This window comes from Ursus arctos, unplaced genomic scaffold, assembly GCF_023065955.2.
Source record: "Ursus arctos isolate Adak ecotype North America unplaced genomic scaffold, UrsArc2.0 scaffold_7, whole genome shotgun sequence".
In the NCBI taxonomy this organism is placed as follows: domain Eukaryota; kingdom Metazoa; phylum Chordata; class Mammalia; order Carnivora; family Ursidae; genus Ursus; species Ursus arctos.
Window position 1 is genome coordinate 6,157,425 of NW_026623089.1, and position 26,878 is coordinate 6,184,302.

The 26,878-nt window shown below is 43.2% G+C and overlaps 2 protein-coding genes across 2 annotated transcripts in view; one reads left to right on the plus strand and one right to left on the minus strand.

Moving 5' to 3' along the window:
* Positions 1-9,422, minus strand: part of FANK1 (fibronectin type III and ankyrin repeat domains 1) — a 101,488-nt gene extending 92,066 nt beyond the window's left edge. The window contains exon 1 of the mRNA XM_026494373.4: positions 9,207-9,422. Within this exon, the coding sequence (XP_026350158.1) occupies positions 9,207-9,219 (13 nt within the window). The 5' untranslated portion in view covers positions 9,220-9,422. The remainder of the gene's footprint in view (positions 1-9,206) is intronic.
* A 175-nt stretch (positions 9,423-9,597) lies between these two features.
* DHX32 (DEAH-box helicase 32 (putative)) overlaps positions 9,598-26,878 on the plus strand; it is a 49,462-nt gene continuing 32,181 nt past the window's right edge. Inside the window, exons 1-2 of the mRNA XM_026494365.4 lie at positions 9,598-9,686; positions 22,585-23,109. Coding sequence (XP_026350150.2) covers positions 22,828-23,109 — 282 coding nt within the window. The 5' untranslated portion in view covers positions 9,598-9,686; positions 22,585-22,827. The remainder of the gene's footprint in view (positions 9,687-22,584; positions 23,110-26,878) is intronic.

A 26,878-nucleotide genomic window follows, 5' to 3' on the forward strand; every position in this document is an offset into this window, starting at 1 on the left:
AATGCACATATGTGAAAAAGTAGGCTGAAAAAGAACTATGTTATTATCTATCTCAAAGACTTTTTTAAAAAGATTTTATTCATTTATCTGAGAGAGAAAGAGCGAGCACAAGCAGGGGGAGAAGCACGGGTAGCAGCAGAGGGAGAGGGACAAGCAGACTCTCCACTGAGTTGGAAGCCTGACATGGGGCTCTATCCCAGGACCCTGGGATCATGACCTGAGCAGAAAGCAGATGCTTAACCGACAGCCACCCAGGCGCCCCTCTCAAAGACTTTTTTAAAAAAAAGAACAGAAAACTTAAAAGATGGAAACAGAAGATAAAAGCAGAAATCAGTGAAATAGAAAACAAATGCATAATGGAGAAAATAAAAAAATCCAAAAACTGGTTCTTTGAATGATACCATGAGCAAGTGCTGTAATGTCTAGCCTGCAACAATTCTCACCTCCTGCTATTCACGCCCTTGCATAGCCCTCACAGGCTCCCTTCTCGTGAATAGGGCTGGCCTGTGTTATTAAGGCAAATGACAGAGTGTGACATCCAAGGCCAAATTATAAAAGACACTGCAGCTTCCACCCTTCTTTCTCTGAGATCAATCACTCTGGGTAAAAACGATTACTAAGTTGTAAGGACACGCAAGCAACCCTATAGATAAATTAATATGCTGAGTTATAAGGTCTCCTACTAACATCCAGTACCAACTTGCCACCATTTTGAGTGCGCCATCTTGAAATCAGATCCTCCAGCCTCAGTCAAGCCTTTAGGTGACTGAAGCTCTGGCCAACGTGTTGACTACAACCAAAAACAAAACCACTAGCTAAATTATTCCTGAAATCTTGACCCACAGAAACTATATGAAGCAACGTATTTGTTTTCTCTTGCTGCATAACAAACGACCACAAATGAACATTTTAAGAAAACACATACTGTAACACTCACAGTGGTTCTGCTTTTCTAATTAAACCCTAATTGATAGAAATATCAATACAGAATCAGATCCACAGAACAGATTCTTGAGGATGAGTTTTCTGAATTGCTACTGAGTTATCTGGAACTGTTTCTCCAGTCTGATTAAAGATATTACTGACCCCCAGTGGTAAAGGGGACACTGCTAGCCCATTGCTTACAGTGGCAAAAACTTACTTAAAATATAAACTAGATCCCTATCATCAAATCCTATACAAGGCAAGGAATGACCACTCATTGCTGTCTTAGAACTCTTTAGTAAAAGTAAGTAGTATAATAGGGTTGGTAGTAGGTTGCTTCCAAGTGCTCCGGAGAGCTTAAGAAAACAATGAGCTCATGGCTTCCCACCCTCACCCCCAGCTCTATTAAGATATAACTGACACATTGTGTAGATTTAAGGTGTACAGCCTAATGATTTGATACACTTACGTATTGCAAAATGATTATAACAGGTTGGTTAACACCTGTATCGTTTCACATAATTAACTTTTTTTACATGAATGGTGAGAACATTTAAGATCTATCCTCTTAGCAACTTTCAAATATGAGATACTGTATTGTTGACTGTAGTCACCATGTACATTAGATCCCCAGAACTCATCTTCTCAAAGTTTGTTTTCTCTGACGTTTCCCCATTTCCCTCAACACCCAGCCCCTGGCAGCCACCATTCCACTTACTATTTCTGTAAGTTCCACTTGTTTAGATTCCACATAGAAGAGAGTGCATAATCACACAGTGTTTGTCTTTCTCTCTTTGGCTTATTTCACTTAGCATAATGTCCTCAAGCGTACATCCAATTTGCCACAAAGGGTAAGATTTCCTTCTTTCTCATGGCTGAATAATATTCCATTATATATATCTATATATCTATATATCTATAAACAGGTATATTATATATAGGTATGTTATATATTATATAGATATATTATATATATAGCTTATATATACATTATATCTATCTATCTATCTATCTATCTATCTATATCTTGGCTATTGTGAATAATGCTGCAATGAGAGAGTGCAGATATCTCTTCAAGATCTTGATTTCATTTCCTTTAGATATATATCCCAAAGTGAGATTGGTGGATCATATGGTAGTCTTATTTTTTAATTTTTAGAGGAAACTCCATACTGTTTTCTATAGCAGCTGTACTAATTTACATTCCCACTGACAGTGCACCAGGATCCCCTTTCCTCCACACCCTTGCCAACTCTTGTTATCTCTTATCACTTTGATAATAGCCATTCTACCAGGTCTGACGTGTTAGCTCACTGGGGTTTTGATCTGCGTTTCCCTGATGATTATGATATTAAGCATCTTTTTGTGTACCTTTGGCCACTCATACACAGGTTTCCCCAGCTATCTGGATGTAGACTATTCCTACGAAAACTTTCACAAGCTGAAATGGTGTAGAGAAGCAGCAATTACCATTAATTTACACGGAGAACTTTTTTTCAGCATTCTCAGATCCAAAAAATAAACTCTCTTAGGCTTTTCTGGTACCTAAGGACACATCTTGCTAACAGATGCACAAAATAAATCAAGACGAGACACAGATGCTCACAGACTGCTCAGAGCTCTGGCAGCTGGATGCAGAGATGCTGAGTGTGGTTCCCGAGTACGGCGCTTGGGGGCGCCACTCTCCCTGCTTGGGGTACACACTACCTCTCTAAGGGCTCGCTGCAAAACCATTGAACGCTTTTTTTTTTTAAGATTTTATTTCATTTATTTGAGAGAGAGAGAGGACGCAGGGGGAGGAGCAGAGGGACAAGCAGACCCCCACTGAGCATGGAGCCCAACACAGGGCTTGATTTCAAGACCCCAAGATGGTGACTTGAGCCAAAACCAAGAGTTGGGGGCTTAACAGACTGAGCCACCCAGGCGCCCCAGCTCTATTTTTGATTAGAAAAAACAGGTACTAATATAGGTCTGTCATAAAAGCCAAGTGGGGTAATGTAAACTTTTGAAAAGCAAGGTATATATGTGACTTCTTTGGGAAAATGTCTGTTCAGGTCCTCTGCCTGTTTTTAATTAGATGATGATAATGATGATGAGGAGGATTGCTATTGAGTAGTATGAGTTCCTTATATATTTTGGATATTAACCCCTTTTCAGATAGATGGTTTGTAAATATTTTGTCATCTGTAGTTTGCCTTTTTATTTTCTTTCACTGTACAGAAGCTTTCTAGTTTGATGTAGTCCCACTTGTTGATTTTGCTTTTGTTACTTGTGTTTTTAGTGTCATATCCAAGAAACTGTGGCCAAAACCAATGTTAAGGAGCTTTTATCCTATGTTTTTCTTCCAGGGGTTTTAAATTTTCAGATCTTATGTTTAAACTCTTAATCCATTTCAAGTTAACTTTTAATGGGAGAGTTGAACAGATAAACATATAGATAGATAGATAGATAGATAGATAGATAGATAGATAGATAGATATAGATTACAACGTGTTAGAATAATAAACTATTAATAAAATTCAAACATTACCTTGGAGGGAGAAAGTAACTCTGATTTGGGTTGGGGCATGGTAAACACGCAAAGTTCCTATGAGACAGTGATGTCCAAACTTGTTTTAAAGGATAGACAGGTGGATAGACAGTGAGTGCATTCTGGACCGAGACACGGAGGCAGGAGAGTCTGAGGACAAGAGAACACTCCCAAGAAGGTAAGGCCAGAGAACGGTCCCTGACAACCTGGAAGGAGGAAGGGCACAGCTAAAGGAGCTGGCACCTAAGATCTAAGAGAAAGGAGTGCCTCTTCCCTTCTTTCTGCCTCGCAGGAGAGAACTCAGGCTGGAGAATCCCAAAGATAAGCATCTTTGCCCCAGGCTTGCCAGCCAGCCCTGTGAGCACAGAAATGCAGGAACAGTTCTTGCGCTGTGAGTTGTTTACTTGTTAACGAGTTCACACCGCCTTCTGTACTTACTGAGTCATTCAGGCCAGTCTTGGATGCTGCTGGTATGCACAGACCCCTCCTTTAATCTGGTTGGCTAGCTCAGCTCCTGGGGGTGACTGGGCAGATCCTCCAGAGAAGGCAGGTCATAACAGGGCTTCCTTTTCCCGTCAAGAGGTAAAATCCAAGTTACCAGGAATACACTTGGTCTAGGAATAATGCTGAGGTGACCGTGAGCTTCTGGTGAGACACAGTGGCAACCATCGAGTCCTGTTGCCCCTTTCTGGGGTGGGCGGAGCATCCGGAGGTCAGCATTGCAATGAATTTTAGTATTGTGATGGGGATTTAAAACTACCTGTTTAAAAGATGTTGCTTTGAATTTAAGTTTTGAACTTGATTTATATAAGCATTTATTTCTTAATGGTACTATTTCAATTATAACCTAATTGATAGAATTAATATTCTTTAGGGGCTAAGACTACTTGAGAAAAAACTGTGAAACAGATTTTTAAAAACATTCTTGGGCTTACATAATTACTCTTAAACTCTTGCCAGTCTCTCAGGGAACTAACGCGGAAGTATCCTGCGGCGGTGCAGAGATTTTACTGGAGCTATGACCTGGTGAGCCTTTGGTCTCAAAAATAAGACTACTTGCCTACTTCCTTAGTTTTATTGGATAAAATGAGATTCTTAAAACATCTCATTTAGGCTAGTAAAAAGCAATGCCATGTTTGCAATCCCGCTAACAGGTGTAAGCACCTGAGTTCAATGAACTTGACCTGAAGCGTCCTCCACAAGAGACACTTCAGATTTCACTGGAGCGCAGCCCTTCCTGTTGTAGAATGAAATGACTTTTGGGTTCAAGGACACCACATTCTTAAGGAAATAACATTAGATGAGGCATTCAGCCGTTAACAGTGGTGCCATCCACTCAGTAAATGCTTGTGCAGGGCTTACTTCACGTCAGGCACTAGGGGCTAGAAGGGCATTCAGGGCCCTTTTCCACAACACTACAATCTGGTGGCGAAAACAGATTTTATTAAATAACAAAAGTTTGAGTTGTGATCATCGCTAGGAAGAGAAAAATGCAGGTCTGAATAACGTGAGGAAGGGGGGGGGCACTACCTACTTTAGGGTCCAAGGGAAGGATTCAGTGAGCAGGGGACGTTAAAGCTAAGACCAGAGGATACTGAGTCAGATCCGTCGGAACAAGAGGGAAAAAGCTGGTGCAAAGACTCACTGTCCTTAACGAGCTTGATATGTTTAAGGGACTAAAAGACCCATACACTTGGGACGCCTGGGTGGCTCAGTTGCTTAAGGGTCTGTCTTCAGGTCAGGTCATGATCTCAGGGTCCTGGGATGGAGCCCAAGTTGGACTCTCTGCTCAGCAGGGAGTCGGCTTCTCCCACTCTCTCTGATCCTCCTCCCTGTTTGTGCTCTGTCTCAAATAAATAAATAAAATCTAAAAAAAAAAAAAAGACCCATACACTTGAAGCATAATTATCTAAGATCACATACCTGATAAGTTTGAAGAGGCAACTAGATCATTATAAGAACTCTGGAGGGCTTTTGGCAGAAGAGTAACATGATGTAATATGTTATTTTGAAAAGGTCACTCTGGCTTCCAGGTGGAGCACAGATGAGGCAGGGGTGCAGAAATCAGCAGAAATCAGCAGAAATCAGCAGAGCATTCAATCATGGCTTGAGCAAGATGGTGGCTTGGAGTCTGCGTGATGACAGTAGGAAGAGGAAGGTGCACATTCGGGGAATTATTTGAAGGTGGAATAAACAGGCATGCCGGTGGGTGGGGTGGTGCAAAGGGCAGGGAATGGCAGAGAGGAGGGAAGGATGACTCTTTGATTTCTAGCTGGAATAACCGGGGAGATGGTGTAATCCTATCAAAGATGGGAAAACTAGTAGAAAAACAGGTTTGGACAAAGGCTTCAGCCCTTTAAGTGAACGCCTCACTCTCTTAGTCATTGGAATAACTTAGATCCCCAGTTAGCATCTCTTTCTAAGGGCAGGTGTGTAGCAGTCAATGGTTGCCTGGCCTAAACTAGATCTAGATTTTTTATAGAGAGAGTAGGCAGCAATAGGGTTCTAAGTGGGAGCTGGGGGCTTCTCTTGATGTTGCATTTGATAAACACACACACAATTTTAAATCCAGATTGTGTTTGCTTAGCGTGATTTGGTGGGCTAGGAAAGATCATGAGAGAGAGGGTAAAGGCCCCCAAAGCTACCCCTTGCCATTGTCATTCACTAAAAAATTAGGGAAGAGACAGTACTGTTGAACTTAAATATTTTCTAAAACCAAAACCAGAAAAAGAAGAAGAAGAAGAAGAAGAAGAAGAAGAAGAAGAAGAAGAAGAAGAAGAAGAAGGAGGAGAATTTGATGTATATTTTCCATGGTATTTCATACATGGGTTATCCTTCCAATAGTGCAGTTAGTTTAGGAAGAAAATAATTAAAGATGTACATGTCTAAGCCGAGAGCCCAAAACCACTCTGAACAGCTCAAGGTTGTGAACTTACTTAATTTGCCTTTTCCCTCGGGAGTCATTTCTTGGCTCATTGATTTATTATTATTCTGTAAAATAGTGGAAGCCCCTGTTTTCCTCTGCCTATAACCAGAGTATGATCCCACTGTGGGTCTGAAGAGTTTATGCTTATTGGATTTTAATGACTCCATTAATAAAGGTCATTCCTAAAAGTAATAGAAACCTAAGTGTGTGGAAACAGAATGAATAAGACTGACTCTAGCTGTTCCTTGGTGTTTTCCTTGGGTATTTGTCTAATCCTTAAAGCAATTAAGAAGGATCCTTCCTTTCAATCAATTCACTGATGCTGTGTGCAACTACAGTTGTAAAATGTTCTTTGAAACCCGTCACTGACAAAAGGTGCCATGGAAACACCAGGCTTATAATGTGTTAGATAATATTGGCATCACAATATATCGTTAATATAATGATAACAGTAGTTACAGATAATTATAATACTTGTTAATCCCATATCTATAGTGCTCTCCAAAATTTTTGAGAGAATGAAATAATGTGAGTTTCAGGTAAAATCTGAATTTTGAAGGTTGGATATGAATTTTAAAGTTAAAAGGGACCTTAAAAATCACTTAATGGTGTCCTTTAAATATTTACCAACTGTGAATGATTTAGTAAATATTTATCCAAAATGGTGCTTATTGGACTGTGAAAGAATTTCCCGGGGCACCTGGCTGGCTCAGTTGGTAGACCATGAGACTCTTGATCTTGGGGGTGTGAGTTGGAGCCCCACATTGGACATAGAGATACTTAAAAATAAAATCTTAAAAAATTTTTTTTCTAAAATAACTGGTGATTGTTTGGATTACCTGAAATTAAATTGATAAAAGCACTTAAGACTATGCGGAGAGGAATAACTGTACAGTTGTCCCCTAGGCATGGATTAATGAAAATTTTCCACCTCAAAACCCAATGCAATGGGATATATACATATAATTCATATACATAATTTTTTTTTTTTAGAGAGGGAGCAGGGAGGGGAGGAGCAGAGGGAGAGAGAGAATCTTAAGCAGAATTCACGCCCAGAGTGGAGCCCATTGTGGGGCTCGATCTCACAATCCTGAGATGATGACCTGAGCCAAAATCAAGAGTTGGACGATTAACTGACTGAACCACCCAGATGCCCCGTAATACATTTCTTACATGGTTTTATAAAGCCTTCATGATCTGGCTCTTGTTGACTTTTCCAGACTTGTCTATTTTCTACCCGTCTCTACCCCCAAGTCTTCTTAGCTACAACTTTAATAATTTTCCTACTTTGTGGCTCAAACCCACTGTTCTTCAGGTCTCAGGGCCTGTGAACCAGGGGTTCCCTCTGCCTGGAACCTGTTTCCCTTATCTTTGCTGGGTCATTCTGCAGGCCTCCTATTACTTCCTCCCAGAAGCGTTCTGTCCATCTCCTCTCTCCCAATCTCAGACCTGAGGGAGGTATGGGCTGTTCTTGGGCAATTCTCTGCAGGGTTTTCCTGGGATGGCCCAGACTAACACTACCCTATTCATTGTGCCACCCCAATCTCTACAGCAGTGTCTGGAACACAGTAGAGACTATGAATGAGTGAGTGGATAAAGACAGTGAGCACTGAATTCGTTGAAATTTATACTTAACACATTTAAACAATAACAAATCTGAAGGAATAAAGTTGCTGTTTCTAAAAGATGTATTTCACCTCATTCTTCCGTTAACAGAGAACATACACAGCCCAGCATCAGTTCGACACAAGACAAAAATTTTAGTATTTTTGTATGTTCAGTTTCTTTCAACAAGTTAGATAAGATGTAGAATCCAGAGAGTTATAAATGCAAATGGCAGGATAGTGTATAAATTCAACTCGAGCAACTATAACTCACAACTTGTAAGTTTTTCATCAGCAAATGAGTTAAAGGAAAAAAACCTTTAAAGCCTTCTTGCCCAAAACTAACGACCTTTTAAAATGCCAGCATTTCCCCCAGAGAATGGATTTGATCTGAGTACTTCCATTGCTCAAATTGTCCAAGAAAAGCCGACTTGGTTTTGAGAGTCAAACTGCATCCTTCTATAAAGGGTTAAGGTCCTCTAAATCTCCATAGAAAACACTGTTCTCATTTTAAGAACAAAAGGAGCAATAAGACATTAGCTTGGAAAAGAAGGGACAGGGCGCTACAGCCCTAGAGAGGTTTGAGAGCCGGGGAGCCCAGTTAAGTTAGAGCTCGTATTTGATCTCTTAACTCCAGACTTCCCACGTTTTGCCAAACAACGTGGGAAACAGGGAAATGATTTTTTTTTTTTTTTGGTAGTGTCCTAGCTCGTACAACCTCTAGAAATGAATCAAATACGCTTGGACAAAGCTCAATTTTTTTTTCTCCTTTATATCACAGACTGTGGAGTGGGGGTTGGACGGGGTCTCTCTCAGAAATGCAAGACCCAGCCTCGTAGCTTGTTCAGTTGCTGACGTTTTAGAAGCAGGATGGCTCTTCACAATGAATGAACCAAACTAAAATGACAATAATGAGAGTGATAGTAATAATACACGGATTTGCTTGGAGTAATTTCAGGAAAGAACACAGCGGGGGCGCTGCCTCCTCCTGTCCACACTCCCGAGCTCTCGCGCCCCTCCGGCTCCCAGCGGACTCCCTCGGCGCTCGTGACCCAACCGGACGCACACGGCAGGTTTAGGCCCCTCTCCTCCCTCCAGGAGAGAAAAGAACGAGTGGGAGAACCGTGTTTCCGTGTCATAAGTGTTAAAGCCCGCGGACCGCGCGCGGGGCGCCCACCCTCGTTCCCGGGAGGCCCCGGCCCGCCCGGCCCGGCCCCCTTACTGTGGGGCTCCATGGTCAGCTGCTCCCGGGCCCCCAAGGGCCGAGCCCGCGGCGCCGCCGCCGCCGCCCCTCCTAACGCCTCTGGTCCGCGGCAGGCGTCGCTCGGGTTGCCTTGACAACCCGGAGCGCGGGGAGGAGGGGCCAGAAGGACGGCGAGAGGGAGGGACCAAAAGCCGCGAAGAAACGCGGGCGAGCGTGAGGGCCCGCGCGTCGCCGGGGGCACCGAGCGAGGGTGGCGGCCCGGTCGTCTGCTGAAGACTCTGCCCCTAAGGCCCGGTCGGGCGGTCGCGCCCTCCCCGGCAGCCCTCGCGCCCCCGGCGGGCCCTGTGCTCGGGCCTTCGGGGCGGGGACCCCCCCAGTCGCCCTCCCGAGGCGTCCGTCGGTCCGTCAGTCCGTGCGTCCGGCGAGCTCGGCCTGCCCGGCGGGGAAGGGCGGCCGGGCCCGGGCCTCCCTCCGCGGACTCGGGAGCCGCCGCTGCAGGTAAAGTCCGGCCGGGCGGCGGGAGGGGCGGGTGGGCGGCCGCGGCGCACCTGTTGCGGCCGCCCCGGCTCGGCGCGCCCCCGCAGCCTCGGGGGAGGGCCCCCCTGCCCGCCCGTTGACCCCGGACGACCCCACCCCGACTACCGAAACGGCCGGGGCGGAGGCCGCCTCCCCGCCTCTACCTCCCGGAGTCCGCGTGTCAGCGGCAGGAGCGACCCATTGCACGCCGGCCCTCCTAGCAGGGCGATCCCTCGGCAGCCGGGGCGTCGGCCAGGCCCGGGGAGGGTGGTCACTCGTGCCGCATTTATGGAAAGCATAAAGCAAACGAGAGAGCCTCTTCTGTCGTCGGCGGCAGTGGGCCAAATGTGTGTTGAATCCTGAAACCCAGGAGAATTCCGTTGCCCCACATTGCACTGTCATCCCGAGTATCCCATTTCAGGCAGTGGGCCTGGGTTGGATCTTTCCGGTTGGATTGGGGGTTTTTGTGTGTTTTGTTTATTTCCATCCTCCCCGTTTTCAGTTGAGCCATGGAGTCAGCCCACATATTTTGTACCAAAACTTTGTAGGGCGGTTAAACGAATGTAACATTATCCCACACAATAGTATCATAATAATTGTCTTTTGAAATACTGGTGCCTGTTGTGCTTTAAGGAAGCTTTGAGGATCACAAGAGATTGTGCCTGGTAGGTTGTAAAAAGGCCAACAATCAGGAGAGAGTCAGAGATTAAGAAAAACGAGCCTTAAGGAGGAAAGAAAAATGGAGGAGAGAGAAGAAAAAGATTGAGAAGGAAAGAGCAGGCGGGTGGAAACTGCATGATTGATTTACGACTCATGTCTGGAGATTATAGCCCCTCTAGCAGTTCCTCCCGCTGCTCTGGACAGCACTTGAGGGAAATGAAGAGAAGAGCCCTTTTTGGGTCATGTAAGCGATTACTCATTCTTTGCCTCTAGAGAGATTTCCACTCCATAGATGACAAGGACACCAAGGAAAATTACTTTCCTCTTAGAAAGAGAATCGTTCAGAGGTTAATTGAACCTGAGAAGCATATATTCTGTGATGGAAATGGACATTTATTATGTTCCACCAAACTGGGCTTCCCCTCTCAGACTGTATAGAGCCTTTTTCAGATTAATTGTCAAAGCAAGAAGGTTTATGTGTGGATATTGACAAGCAGTGTGATATATACTGAACCCCTAATTCATAAGCTAAAATATTGAAGTAATAAATTCATGTTGGAAAGTAAACACTTCATGGCACCTTAATTACCTGTTCCTGAAACTTAGGGACAGGGGGTGCATTTTTAGACAGCATCTAAGATCACCAGCACTTCTGTAGAACAGTGTTTTCAAACTCGAGTTTTCGTGTCATTAGCAAAATCATGAATTGGTCTTTCCATCCAAGAAACATAGCGGTGCTCATTAGTAATATCACAATCAAAGTGACAAGTTAGTGATAAAAACCTGGCCTTTATTAGCAGATAAAAGGGGGTTATATTTTTCTCAAACAGTAAAGGATTCAACAACGAAACAACATTGTCGATCTCCACGCTGAAGTAACAAGGACTCAAGAGTTTGGTTGTTGCATGCAGAGTTTAAGGTTTGAAAAGTGGAAGTATGTGTTGGTACTTTATTCTTAGTAGTGTAGAAGAATGATTTTATCAGTAGCTATGAACTTGACATTGAGGAACTCTTGCATTGAAATATTCCAGGTAATAGATAACTGGCAACTGTGAAAAGCAACATTTGATTTTAGGGGATAGTGTGTCTATGGAAGAAATGACTGTTTGGGGGTGCAAACGGGGGAGGGAAAGGTACTAAAATGTTTAAGGACCACATGCAGTTTCTCTTTCTGTCTCCACCGGCCGATACGGTGTACCTGCACTTGTCTATTGAGTGAGAAGAGCATTAGAGAAAGTGCTTTAGATAAAGGGATATGCTTTCTTATTGGAGGAACTAGCCTGAGGACAGACAGTTGCTGATGGGATAGGGGTTGAGATGAATGGCAGAGGTATCGGTTGCTCCTTTTGGGGATTTCCTACCATGTGTTTTCTTTTTCTTTTCATTGTCATGTTCAGGATGTCACTGGTGGTCAGGTAAAAAACAAAGTCCCGATTTTTTAAAAAGGCTCCAAGCTCCTCAAATTAGATAGAATAATTACCTTATTTACTTTGCTGATGGCTAACTAAAGTAGCAAACTAAAGCATTATCACCAGGGAATAAGGTAGCAATGAAGGGACAGACATAGCCTTTCTTTTTCTTACTTACATCTCTTAGCCACATCAGAATTCAAAGTAAAAATACTTGTAGTAGAAAGTTAACAGTATTTAATGCAAGTAGGATGATTAAAAAAAGAAAGAAAGACAGACAGACAGACAAGCAAATGACTGTTGTTTCCTAGCCTTACTATCCTAAGTCAGGGAGTTTTTGTTCCTGTTGCTGGATTTTTTTTTTTTTTTTTTTTTTTTTTGCTTTTTGCTTTGCCAGAGTGAGGGTACTTTTTTCTCTCTTTTTCTCCTCTACTTTCTGACACTTAAAAGGAGTTCAGTCAAGGTAGAAGGTAGAAACGAATTTCCATTTCGCCTTTGTCCTCCAGATCCGTAATGGTCTGCACTCATACAGGTGGACTTCAGGGACGCTCTTTCCGCGTTTTACTCATTCTTAGCGTAATTGGGCTGCAGGACCATGCTGCTGCCCCCGCATCTGGAAAGTCTCCCAGAATTAGGCTGATGCCCACAAAATGCACTTCTCTCTCCTACTGGATGCACTACCCAGTTGAGCACCTCGCCCTGTACTCCACTTCCTTGTAGAGCTTTCGCCCATTTTATGTGCATGGGCCTGTGCCTCTGATTAGATTAAATATTTTAGGAGCTAAGTCCAGTCCTCCTTTTAGCGCGTAGTGGGCTTTCAGCGTATACCTGATCATTTAAGTAGGATAACAATAGGAGGACAGGGATGATGGCAGTAATTTCTAGCTATGGCACTTCAGAAAGGAGCTATTATTTCTTCATTGGTAACTGGGAATATAACAAGATCTGCAATGATTGTCTAACAGTCAAGTTGTGAAAATGGAAATCAGTGAAATGTGATTATAGATAGGAGTGAAAATATCTTGTATATTGTAAAGACCTTTTTAAATGCGGTTGGTTGTTATTACAGGCATACAGCGAACATTTATTGAGCAAATATTGAACATTTATTATGTGTCAGGTACTTCTCGGGGGGATTGCTCTTCATAAAGGGAATAGAAAATGACCAGATGGATTGTGTGTGAAGGCCTCCCGGGCAAAGGCACCGAGGCACCAGAGAACAACTCTAAGCAGGAGTCCATTGTGGCTGGAGCAGAGGGAACTTAATAGAAGAGCATAGAAGGAAGTGAGGCTGGGAGGCAGATATGCATTAAATGAGAAAGAACCAAAGGAGTGAGATTTGTATCTTGAAGGTAATGAGAAGGATTTGGGTCAGTGACGTGATCGGTTCTCCATTTGAAAGGGATCGCTGGCAGCATGTGAATGACGGATTGGTGGAGAGCCAAAACTCGAGGCGGGAAAACAAAACTGGAGATTTTGTAGTAATTCCATGAAGAAATAATAAGATAAGTGTGATGGTCGGGAGGGCGGTGAATAGGGAGGAGGGGCCTCTGAGAGGGTCCAGGCGGCAGGTCTTGGTGTTGTAGGGGGTGAAAAAGAGGGAGAAGCCAGGGATGACGCCCAGGTGATGGGGGAGTTGTTCTGTTATCAAAATCCAGAACGCCAGAGAAGGAGAGAAGTCTTTTTCTTTTTAGGGAGTGTGAGACATGCATCCATGATGAGTTCACTTCATTTGAAATGCCTGTCATCTAAATTTGGATTTCCCTTAAGTAGGAGTTGGACATGTGGGTCAGGAACTAAAGAAAGAAGTCTGAGATGAAGGGAGAAATTTAGAGTAAGCATTCAGAAATTGAGTTAAAATATGAATGACTTTCTCCAGGGCGATAAGGTGGAATGAGAAGAGAGTCAAGGCTAGGACCCTGGGGTGCACAGCTATTTGACATGAGGAGGTGGGTGTGGTGGGAGAACCCAGGGAGACTGAGGAGGAGTGGCCGGAAAGGTAAGCTCAAGATCTGGAAAGATTAGTACAGCAGAGTCCCTGCTCTGGAGGGGTTCCCGCACCGGCATTCCCTGAAGTTATATTTTCTTCCACTTGCCATCAAACACACGGCGTAGTTTATCAATCTGTTACTGTTTTATTAAAGTTACTGCAAGATGACTACCCATTACTTTCTTAAGAAAGAAAATTTCCTGATACTTGTGGTTTTTCACCATCTCCATTTGGAACAATAATTCAGGTGAAATGCAGCTTCGGGGGTTATGATGGTGCCTCAGATAAATGCTGTCTTGACAAAAAGGTGGGTGAAAGTTCACTTTGTAAATGTCGGAGGTAAAAGAACTATATTGTCTTCCTAGGGAAGACTGGCAATGACCTCTTCTTTAGATTTCAGCTTTTGCTGGATCCCAAACGTTTGCTCAGATATCTAACTAGACCGCATAAATAAGCCAAGTTAATATTTTAGCAAACTTTATTAACTTTGCTCTTATTCAATATTCTTCAGTAAAACAAAACAAAACAATATTGAAAAGCACCGAATGGCCCAGTCATTTGAAATTCTAATAAAACCCTCGATTTGCAAACATATATATGGGGAGTGATAGATTATCATGATACGTAAGTATTAATTGAACTTGGGAGATCTTCCTGTATGTAAGTCTACAAAAATTGAAATTACCAGTGGAATATAGGATTCTTAAATTAATTGTGCAGGATTGGTTATTCCAGCCATATTTGGCATGAACTGATACTGAGTTAAAAGTGAATCATTTTTTAATTTGAGTGTTTTTAAAAAGCCAATGTAATTTGCTTACTTGAAAATCAAAACAAAGTCCTCTTGTTAGAAGTCTGGAGATAAGATTTTTTTTTTTTAATAAATTCTGAACTTCTATCTTACTCAAGAAAGATTTTAAGTAGATACTAGAAGCCAAATAGGATGTGCTTTGGGGAGCTGTGGGCCAGTTAAAGGCGAACTACAGGGTAACCTTCAAAAAGTCCTGGTAATGATAAGCCCATTGTTTCAGTTAGCATGTAACATGCCTAGGAGATAAAGTTTACATATTAAATATTTGACTGTAAGGCCACGTGGGTGATTACTACCATGTTTTTCAAAAAATTCTCAAATGTCTTTCTTTATAAGAGAGACACACTTGTTCTGTTTAATGGTATTTCTTCCAGACCACCCCTGCCTGACATCTCCCACAGCATCAAGTATTCCTTCAGCCCACAGTGTTTCAGCGCGAGCCCGTGTTCTTTGATGCGGTCAGGAAGCGGCGTGGTACGGTGTGGTTAGGCATACACCGTACGCTCAACTGGGGTTAAACTGAGATCAGGCTGCCTGACTTCAAGCACCTGCTCTCCCACAGATGAGCTGATAGAAGCGGGATAAATTAAACCTCCGAAGGCTTAAATTTCCTCATTTGAAAAATGGAAATAATAAAGTCAACCCTCATGGGGTCTTTAAGAGTTTAAATGAAATAATCCATACAGAGTGTTTAAGTACATAGAGCATCTGGCACCCAATAAGCACACTCTGTAAAGGCTAATTGGGGGAATTATCATCATTACCGTTATTGTTATCAGTCCAACTTTAGTAGCAGTGGAGAACCATGCTTCTCGAAGTGGGATCCGCAGACCAGTTCCAGTCCACTGACTGTTACTGGTTGGCGGTGAGATAAGGAGCTTGTGCCAGAATGTAAACAGACTGTGGCACTGATCATACTGTTAGACTGAGCGGATATTTTAATAGCAAGACTTCTTCAATGAGGGAAGCAATGAGTTGATTTCCATTCGGTGTAAGCTCTTTATGTTGCCACAAATAAGCATTTTGAATGGAATTGGCATGGAATGTTGGATCAGTGATCCTGTTCTCTCAAAAATAACAGCCCTTTATCCTGAAGACGGTTATTATTCACTTGTGACGCCTCCTTAACCTTCTCTGTTCTAAACATTATAATTATGGGTTACAGGGGTATTGTTTATTAGTTGAGCAAATATTTATTGATCACGTGGTCTGTGCAAAACCCTATATCTTATTTTGTAGAAGTTGTAAAGTTGGCTCAGAAATGGATCTTGATTTTAGGAAATCTGTGCTGAACCTAGAGCAAGAGGGCAAAGTGAAAATCCGAATAAATGTGTTGAGTACACGTAGCAGGTGTTTGCATTAGTCCTATAGTGTGGTTCCAAAGGCTCCACGTAGACAGATGTCTCCTTCCGCTAAGCTGCTCCCATAAATGGCCAGAACTTCTGGACTTACGCTATCATAATAGAGCTCAGAGTTCACTTTATCTCGAGGGTAGCGTTTCTCCCAAGAGATTGAAAAATCTGCGACACTAGGGAATAACTAAGTTTGGGGACACAAATGACGAAAGTACAACTTTTTCAGGTTAGTATTTACAGAAGATTCATCCTTAGGTTTTTGTTTTTGTTTTTAGATTACTGATTCTGTTTGAACCCGTATACAAATACTTAATAATAAATCATTTACGGCTGTGCAGAATATGAGGCGACATTAAGTAGATACTAAAATATTTGTAAAGTTTCAATTAGCACTGATTCTTCTGGAGAAATTCGTTGGTCAAATAGTGTCAACACAGATTTGGGAGTCCTATAAAAAAGTAATTTTTTTAAAAGGCAAGATATGTGTATGTGTGTGTGTTCCCTTTACCCCCAGAACCCTTACCCTGAAGAGTGGAGCTAAAAAGGGATTGGCCGTGAATTAGATCACAGAACAGATTATTTTCATGGACCTATCGGAAAATGATTTAAAATGCTCCGGTCAAGAAATGTTATTTAGTTTTTGTAAATCTTAAGAACTTTTGTACATGAAAATGATTTTTTGCCCGGCTTGGTAAGCCCGCTCATAACCCCACTATATGCTTCATCCTGCCTTTTGCCTTAAAATGTTACCAGCTCTCCTAGAACTTGTTTCACTAAGGACTTAAAGAACATTATAATATTTAGTATTAAAAAAAATACCATAACACATCAACTCTAAGAGGAGAAGTGTAAAAAGAAGGCAGAAGAGTAAAAAATAAGAATTTTGATCAAGAAATGACTGGGCAAGTAAGACCCATGGCGCTGAAAATAAACCCGTCTCTTTAGCATACCGTCTTCGGTGACCTGGCCCCGTCTGCTCTGGGAGCTCGTCTGTACCAGAGCCTTTCTCTGCCCTTTCGTGTACCGGCCACATCACATCTTCCTTCTTGTAGTTATTTGACCATGAGACTAAGTCCATGTGTCGTAGACGATCTCTGTTCCACACCCCTCCCCCCTGCCCTGCTCTGCCTCACTGGCCAGTAAGCTCCGTGAGGACAGGACCCGGACCTGGCTGTTCTCTCCGGGCACTGGCCTGTTCGTAGGGTAGACACTCAGCGGGCGCTCAGGTACTGGCTGAATAAGTAAGTGGAAGAGCAGCAGTGTAGGCATGGAAGGTGAGAACACTTGAGGCCAGAGAAAACCTATTCGATCATGAATAATACCCATCATAAAAGAGACAGATTAAGTTAGTCTTAACAGTGGAAAATCCCTAAAGAACAGAAAGTGATTCAGTCATTAGCTCCTCCGCCTCTAATTGCTAAGCACCCACGATATTCGGGCTCAGACTGTGGCAATTACCAAAGAGAGTATCGCCCTGATAACAGTCTAAGGAGAGAGAGCAACAGCTCGGGGAGAGGAGAATGGGTAGTACAGATAGTTGAGCAGTTCCCTGGTATGTGAGGACGTTGCTTTGTCCACATCGGTTCTTTCCAGGCCGCTGGGAAGGTCGGCGGCCTGGAGCAAGTGTGGTCCGCGCGCCAGACAGATCTCAGTGCAGCTCTGGTGGTTTCTGCATCGTAACTCCTCTGAAAGGAGAAAACAGCTTTAATGTTGAAAAAAGCGTGAACTGCAGTTTGGGTGTATGATTCAAGGGAAAACCAAGAACGCGTACAAATATTTCGGTTTTGGAATCTGGGAATTCACCAGAATTTCAGGCCAGAGCCTTTAGGAACAGCAGGAGTCAGTCCTATCATTAATGAAAGGGGACACAAAGTCACAGAAATCCAGAAGCATAGTGACCGTAGGCCATCACCGGCATCTCAGCATGAAGCGAAGAACTAGGGAAAGGGGAAAAACGGAATCCCCTAAGGAGTTTGAAAGGAATATCCAGGGGCCCACATGGCTAGAAGTGTGAGGAGCCGAGGGAGTGGTTGGAAATGGGGCCAGAGCCGTGCGGGGTCCAGAGCCTCCAAGCTTGTCGATCCTGTTAAGTGTTTGGGGTTTTCCTTGGAGTAAGATGAGATGGGAAGCCAGTAGAGACTTGTGAGGGGAGGAAACATGAGCTGACTTTAACAGAGTCACTGCGGCTGGGTTGGGAAGTGACCGTAGGGCTAAGAGTGAAACCAGAAGGCCAGTCAGCAGGCTGCTGCCGTGATCCCGGGGACCGGCTGCTCCCAGTGGTGCTCGATGTATTTTGAAAGTAGAACTGACACGATCAGGTTGTTTTCTGTTGCTCCTGCAACGAATCCCTGCAAGGGGAGTGGTTATTCTCTTACAGTTTTGGAGGTTACGAGTCCATCAAGGTTCTCACCAGATTAAGATCGAGGGCCTGGCAGGGCTGTGTTCCTTTCTGGAGACTCTAGGAGAGAATCCATTTCCTTGTCTTTTCAGCTTTTAGAGGCCGCCCACATCATTCCTTGGCTCCTGGCCCTCCCTCCATCTTCAAAGCCAACAACGCTGCATCCCTCCGACTGTAACTGGGAAAGGTCGTCTGCTTTTAGGGCTCTCAGGTTTAGATTGGACTCACCACGATAGTCTCCCTAGCTGGAGGGCTTTAACCTGGTGACGTCCTCAGTCCCTTTTAGCAAATCAAAGTACACATTCCCAGGTTCTGGGGATGAGGACGTGCACATCTCTGTAGGCTCTTATTCTGCCTACTACGTCCATTGCAGGATCAGGTGTGGAATTTGAGATCAAGAAAAATCAAGAATAATTTCAAATTTTTTGGTCTGAGCAATTGAAAGGTAGGAAGTCATTGACGTGGGAGGACCAGGTTTGTGGCTTTGCGGTAAATCTCGGGAGCTCAGTTTAGGACTTACTAGGTTTGAAATGCCTGTTATATATCCAAGTTGGTCGTGATGAGTCGATAGTGGAACACATGAGACTAAAGTTTAGGAGCAAGGATTGACAGGGCATTCATGTGGGAGTCCTCCTCATACGGGTGGCATCGAAGCCGTGAGACTGCAGGAGACCACCCAGACCCCGTTCGATCTCTGCAAAGTCCTAACGTACGCTTGAGAATTTGGTAGGTGTGAAGATTGTTTTTAGTAAATTAAACACAGAGAAAAATGCAGAAGAAGAACATTGAACAGCGAAACCCAATCCAAAGTTTCTCAGGACAAATTTCACAATCTTGTTTTACTTAATCCCTTGCAAACTTTACCTTTTCTGTGAACTGCGTTTCTAGAATTGACTGCACCAGAACCAAGGATCTCAGTGACTAAGGCATAGCTCATCTTACATCAACTTCTGATTTTTCTTGTTAAGGAGGTTTCATGTTACGTTAGATCTGTATTATTTTTCATAAATGTTTGTTTAAAAGTCATAATAGACTCACTTGAAAGGGCAGTCCTTGACAAATCATGCAGTCTACAATTTATATGTAAGAAAGCTTTGAAAAGGAACAGATGCCAATCTTTCAGATTCTTGTAGTGGAATATAGCTGATACTGCTAACACAACAGTTCTTATTAAATTTTATTTTGAGTGGCATGTACCCTGCCATATTTGTTTTCCCTTACTGGTACTACTAAATTTGCCAAAGGTCAAAACATGGATCTCTTGTATGTATTTAATTACCTTTAAGAAAACACTACCATGGCTCATAGCAGCAGCAGAATAAATGCAGAGAGGTGCTGTATATCATGAAAACTACACCACTGCCCCCTCTAAATCTGGGACTCGAACCATCGAGCAACAGAAAGTCCCTCTGAGTAGTGAAAATCGATTGTCACAAACTTCGTAGCACTGCCCCTCAGGCTTGCTGGATTCAACATAGAACCCTTTAAGGACTCAACCTTTACAAGTATTTCTGTCCAACAAGCCTAACTGGTTTCTAACATGCTGGGTAGGAGAGCAGGTCAGAAAAGCAGAGAAGGGCCCCACTAGGGAAGCACGCTGACGACAGTGTGACATGTGTATCGAGTCCCTGCAGAAAAGCGGGGCTCCAGACCAGTCTGGCCTTTGATCCCTGGACACTTCAGGGAAGTCTGAGGACATCGTTCTGTTCAGGCACTGATGTAATGGTGATCCTGAGTCATGAAGAGAAGTTAGGTTGTTTTAGTAGGCAGAGGTCTGGTTACCTGCTGCTGCCAAGACCAACACCCTGGCATGAAGTAGCTTACAGAGGCGGTGACCGTGTGTTCCCTCTCACAGTTCTTTGGGTTGTCTGGGTGACTGTGGGCGCTGCTTTTGCTGGGTGTTGTGTTGGCTGGGCCTGTGGTCATCTGGAGACTTGACCTGGCTGGAACCATCTTCCGTGGCTTACCCACGTGGCATGTCTGTGCTTTCTGCCAGCGGAAGCCCAGCTTTGGTCTCTTCCCAGTGACCTCTCCATGTGGCTCGAGCATCTCACAGGATGACAGCTGGCTCCAAGAGGGAGTGTTTCAGGCATGTGAATGCCTTGGAAGTGGTTCAGCATCACTTCACTGCATTCTTTTGATCGTAGTGATTCACAGGGCCAGCTCAGAGGAAGGGGAGAGGAAGGAGACTCCACTGCTCCAGGGGAGCAGTGACAGAGCATGTGCGGCCATCTTTAATCCGCTGTAACAGAGAAGTGGGTGATGGAGCTGTACTGGATGTTCGTGTGTGTGTGTGTGTGTGTGTGTGTGTGTGTGTGGTGAAGGGGCCAGGGGACCCTTCCATCTCTAGAAAAAATGACTTCAGAAAACTCAATTCTTCCCTGAGGGTTCAAAGTGGTCGATACTTTATAAATAAGATTTTACTTTAATTTCAAGATTATTGCACCATTAGGGTACAATATAAAACCAAGAGAAACATTTCAAGGGTGTTTTTTTGGTAAAAATAATAGCTGTGTTTTTTAGGTTAAACAGTTCAGAAATAGTACCTATGGCAATCATTGATCATAATAACAGCAATTTAATTTACATGTAGAATGAGAATCTCTAGAAGGGATTCTAGTTAGTTTAAAGGAAAAATTGAATATAAAACCAAATGTTAACTTCTCTAAAGCAATGGAATTTTCTGATTCTTAGCCACCTTCTCAAAGTCAGCTTGTCCTGTGATCTCAAGCCAGCGTGTTTCTTGGAGCTATTCTGTGGATCTGGTCTCACCCATAGGAGCAGCAAAGAGCGGTGACATTAACCATATTACATTTGGGTTATTACATCATTTTCATTTTGAAACAACATCTTTCAGAATGAATTTTGAAGAACTCTACCTTTGAGGAGCTAAAACATCCTTTCTCCCTCCCTCTGGTTATTAGTTTCTCCCTCTTTTGGCCTATTTGCGTGTGAGTTTGTAAAATTCTTGGTCCTGACCTCAAAGTATCCTTATGTGTGTTATTAACTGGAGCCCTGAGAGCGCACTCAGCAAGTGTTTCTTGAGTGTCTGAGTGTCTCCCTGGAACCTGGCTTGAACAGCGAAGGAGCCTTTTGTATTACGTAGGCCGAGGAGGCAGCCCTGTGAGCCCACTAACCACCTAAAGCAATGGTTACAATAAATGGGGTGCTGTAAAAAGAGTAATTTGACTATATCATGAATTACAGATTACGCTTTGTTCTTCTTTACTTGAGTTTCTCTGTATTTTAAGTTTTCACCTGGTTAGTGTGAAAAAGGGCTTATTTCCAGCAATATTCATTGGATTTTTAAAAATCACTCAGACATGAAAGATCACTTACCTGACATGTAAGGAATAAGTTACTGGTGTAAATTTGCCCTTGCTTGAGTAATTTATCCTCTTCATTTAAAATAAATGTTTTCGGGACACCTGGGTGGCTCAGTCCGTTAAGCATGTGCCTTCAACTCAGGTCATGATTTCGGGGTCCTGGGATCAAGCCCCATGTTGGGCCCCCTGTTCAGCGGGGAGTCTGCTTCTTCCTCTCCTTCTGCCCTCTCCCCCCCACTCGTTCTCTCTCTCAAATAAATAGATAAATCAAATCTTTAAATAAATAAATAAATGTTTTCTTCTATTGCTGCTTGAATCAGATATTTTAGGATCAAGACCCTGGAATCTCAAGAAATATGCTTGAGGCTTCTTGTTTGATTAAACAAACAAAAGACCTTATTAATAAAAGCTAGCTATAGCCTGAGGGAAAAAAATAAATAAATCCACTTCCCACACCTGTCATTGTAGACTGGCGTAAGCAAATCTAAAAGTTTTAAAAAATACTCTTTTAAGCTAGATTTCTTAATTAAAACAAAATAGACTGTCTTGTAACCAGTGTGAGGGGAACACTCACTGGGCCCTCAGTTTTCCCCGTTCCAGGATCCAGCATCCCTTTTGTAAGTGGGTTAGAGACCACGTGAGCCTCACAGCCGCCACATCCCCCGGCGGGCTGTCGGGACCTGTGCTGGAGGTCAGGCCGAGTGCACCAGGCCCAGTGTGGAACCGTCCCCAAGCTGGCCAGGAGAAAATTGCAGCTGACCAGACTTGAAGAGCTAGCCTGAGTTATCCCTAGGCTTTCCAAGAGGCAGCAGAAATGACAGGCAGTAACCAGCTCCCAGAAACAAACCAGCGCTTTTGTTTTGAAGGCCTGGGCTTTTTCTTTTGAGCATCTCGTATGTGCACCTGATTTTCCTTCTTTGCGTGTTTGTAGGGTGTGTATGGACAGTCATTTAACGTGCAGAAGAGCGCCTACGTGAGCCGGCCCCGCAGGTGACACCACGAAGAAGACCCGGTGCAGATTTGAGGGATTCAGCTCGCTAAGGCTTTGATCTGAAGTCTTGGCGATTGAGACATCCGAGTTTGTATCCGTAGCCTCTCAGCCCTGTTCGCGGTGTGTTATTGTGCAGCGACGTGGCCATAGGATGCCTGCTGTTTGAGCTCACTCTCGGACAAGATGGAAGAGGAGGAACTGGAATGCCCAAACTCTGCCTCCGAGAAACGCTATTTCCCCGAATCCCTGGACTCCAGCGATGGGGATGAGGAGGGGATTTTGGCGTGTGAGGATTTGGAACTTAACCCTTTCGATGGGTTGCCGTATTCCTCCCGTTATTACAAACTTCTAAAAGAGAGGGAAGATCTTCCAATATGGAAAGAAAAATACTCCTTTATGGAGAATCTGCTTCAGAATCAAATTGTGATCGTTTCAGGAGATGCTAAATGTGGCAAGAGCTCTCAGGTGAGTCGCCGCCGCGAAATACAGTTTGCTTTATGTGATGTGATTACTAAACTAAGTGCAGGGTCAGAGCATACTGTTCAGTTTTAATAACAATGTCATCGAAACCAAAAACAAAACAAAACACAAAAAAGAGCATTAGCAATTCAGGCACAACAATTAAGTTACTTACCTAGTTTTATTTATTAAAGCTCAATAACAATTATACCCATGTGGTTATTGTGTTTGGTGTACCAGTACATTTTCTCTAGAATAGTAGATAAAAATCCATTCAAATTATTTCATGGTTCATATTACATTGAAAAGATGTGATAGATGTTATTAACTGCCTGCCCCAGGTTTGGGGGTTAATGGTCATGTATACGTGCCCAGCACACAGGGCACAGGTGTTTCGTCATGCTTCTCAGCGAAGCTGGTTAAGCTACTAAGATGCAATAGTACAGAACATTTTTATTTTCCAGACTGTAAGAAATAAGTGAGTGGTCAACTATCATCCTGGCCCAAGGTCCTACATTTTGTAGGACCCATACTACATCTAGTATGGAGAATAGAATTAGGATAGATAGTTGATGAAAACATATTGTCCAGGCTGTTCTTAGGCCTGAACTTCTCGATTTGATTTAGTATTATCTGTATTTTGCTTTTAAATTCTAAAGCAAGCAGTATTTTTATTACAAAATTCACATATGGATTCTTATAATGTAAGAATTAGAATAGACCGTAAAGATAATCTGGCAGAACCCCTTCATCTTTCAGATGATGAAACTGGCCCAGAGGGATTTGATAATTTGTCTAATGTCACAACTTCCTGAGCTGCAATTATAAGAATACTTTCTGCTGTACATTGCCACTTTCGGGTTGTTTGTTACCTCTGAGGCTTACTTGTTCTAACTTGATGAGCAGAGGGATGGACAATAGGTGGTTTTTCTTTAACTTAGAGCTGCCGGATGTGGAGGGTTTGCTATGAATTGTTATTTGTTACAGTGAGTTATTGTTACAACGAATGCTTTTGGTTTGTCAGCAAGAGGCTACTGTTGAAAACTGAATGGGTATAATATTCCTGGTTTCTGTGGACAAATGACAAGTTAAAAAATTATTGGAAGTTGCTATTTTGCAATAATTGAGACTTAACGAAAAGTTGCAAAAGTAGGACAAAGATTTTCTGTACGTTGTTCACCCAGCTTTCCCAGATGTTAATATTTCACATTTGCTTTATCGTTCTCTTTCCGCACACACATGCGCACACAGACCCACAGACACGCACACTTTTTATTCCAAACCCTTTACAAGTTAACGATATGATGCCCTTTGCCTCCAAATACTTCAAGTATTTACTAAAAACAGGGCACAGCCAACTGTAATTATCAAAGTCAGGAATGTAGAGTTGACATTTCATGATTACCTAATGTACAGACATTCCAATTTCATCACTTTCCCTACTAGTGTCCTTTATAGTAAAAAAAAAAAAAAAAAAGTATTTTGCTGGTCTAGAACCAATCCAAATTACATTGCATGTAATTGCCGTTTCTTTTTCATCACCTCTCGTCTGAAACAGCAGCTCAGTTTTTCCTGGTCCTTCATGACCTTGACATTTCTGAGGAGTACCGCTCGGTGTTTTGTACGACGTCCCTCAGTGTGAGCCTGTCTGACGTTTCCTTACGATTAGATTCCAGTTGCGCAGTGGCGGCAGAAGACCACGCAAGTGCTGTCGTGTCCTCGGTGCCTCCTATCAGGAGGCATAAGAAGATTTCTCCCCCGGCGTTAATTAAATTTGGTAACTTGGTGAGCTGGTGACTGTCTTCCCCTGTCGGTTAAAAGATGTGGGGACGATTCTCGTACCCACTGCCTGCTTGAAGAAATAAGATGCTGTTATTCTCAGACGCTGTCTGTGTGGCCTTTCCCCATACTGTACCCTCTTTCCTCCACGAAGTAACTCGTATTAATCATTTCTTGCTTTTCTTTATGGCTTTACTGTGTGTTTTGGTTAAAACGCTGTTGTTTTGGTTAGCCAGTTTTTCACCGTTAAAGGAACATACTGTGTTCTGAGACCAGCTTGTCTTGCCCGGGTGTTACTGACATTCTGCCGTAATAGTGACTCTCTGACTTGAGTGTATCAGGCTCACCTGGAGGCCTTCCAGAACTGACTTGCCGCCCCACCCCCCACCCTGCCTCAGTTTCTAATCCAGGAGGTGTGGGGAGGAGCGCTTGCGTAGTTCACCTGCAGGTGATGCTAGTGCTGGTGGTCCGGAAACCATGCTTCGAGAACCACGGATGATCCTGACGCTTTATAGCTGGGCTTCCTTTGCTTGTCATTTTTATGGCACCCCATCGTGTGAATATACCAGTTCTTACATCCGTTCTGATCGTGGGCACTTGGGTCGCTCCCAGTGTTTTGCTATTCCGGCAGTGTTGTGATGAGCAGTTTTTGTTTTTGTTTTGTTTTTTTTAAGTAGGCTCCACGCCCAGTGTAGAGCCCAGCGCAAGGCTTGAGCTCACAGCCCCGAGATCAAGACCTGAGCTGAAATCAAGAGTCCGTGCTTAACCGACTGAGCCACCCAGGCGCCCCATGATGAGCATTTTTGTATAAGTCTGTTAAATATTTTCAAGAGTTTTTACGCAATGGAGTAAAAAAACAGTGTTTCACTTTAAAAAAAAATGTAGAATGAAAGCTGTGGGGAGATACTTTGGGACTGTGTAAAGTACGCTTCCCATCATGCATTGGCCGGCTGGTTCAGCGTCCTTGGATCGTGCTTCGACACGGGTACCCTGGTGGTAACCAAACTCTGGTGGCTTTTCCAGTTCTGACATTCCGTCTACATTTATTATTTGGAATTCTTCTGAAAAGCTAAACTTCCTCTTATTTGTTCGTTTATTTATTTCAATGTGGGCTCATAAATTCTTTCTTTATTCTATGGATTATAGTTCACTACTAAGCCCGTTTATTTTGTTACTCAAATTGTCCCTGATGTGGCCTGTTGAACCCCTTCAGGATGACTCCTGTGTCCTTCTGACATGTCCCCTGGTTCTCAAGCACTTCTTTGCTCTTTCCCAGTGACACGTTACAGGCTCCACTGGTGTCTCTGTTCCAGTCTTAGAAACAGCCATTTTTCTCAAGGAGCCCTGCTTGCTTTTAGTGGAGAACTGTACTTACAAACAAAGATCAGGACACTAAGTGGCATTGCCGTGGGCTTGTCATTGCTTCCAGGCCATGTCAGTGAACAGAGCAAGGAAGTAAATGTGTGTGGGGGGGGGTGGCTACCCCCCTCGCTTCTTCTGACTGTGCTTCTCTGTCTCTCGCTCTTTCTGTTTCTCTGTGTGTATTTCTCTCTCTCTCTCTTTCTCTCTCTCTAAATGTATATTTGTTTTTATTTTTCTCTGTGTGTCTTAAAAACCACAAATTCACGTGGATGCCTCTGGTTCCAGTTTCATACCACACGGTTCATTGTTTTGCCCGTTTCCCATGTGTAACTCCCTTCTCTAACGGTGGGAAACCTGCCGCTCGTTATCCGCGATAGCTTTACTTACTGAGTCTTAGAATACATGCTCATAATGTCGTTTCAGAATTGCTGGCCCACACTTTTGGTTTAAAAAAAAGTGGATTTATACTGCCTGAGAGTTTTCTTTTAGAATTTATGATCTTCAAGGGCAAGAATTATCATACATTTGTAATAGGTTAATACCTAGCAGTGCTTTCTCCTGTCATCTTTGACTTCTCAACCATTTTCACAAATAATGCTTGTTTTCTGTTAATTGGGAAGTTAGTGTGTGTCTA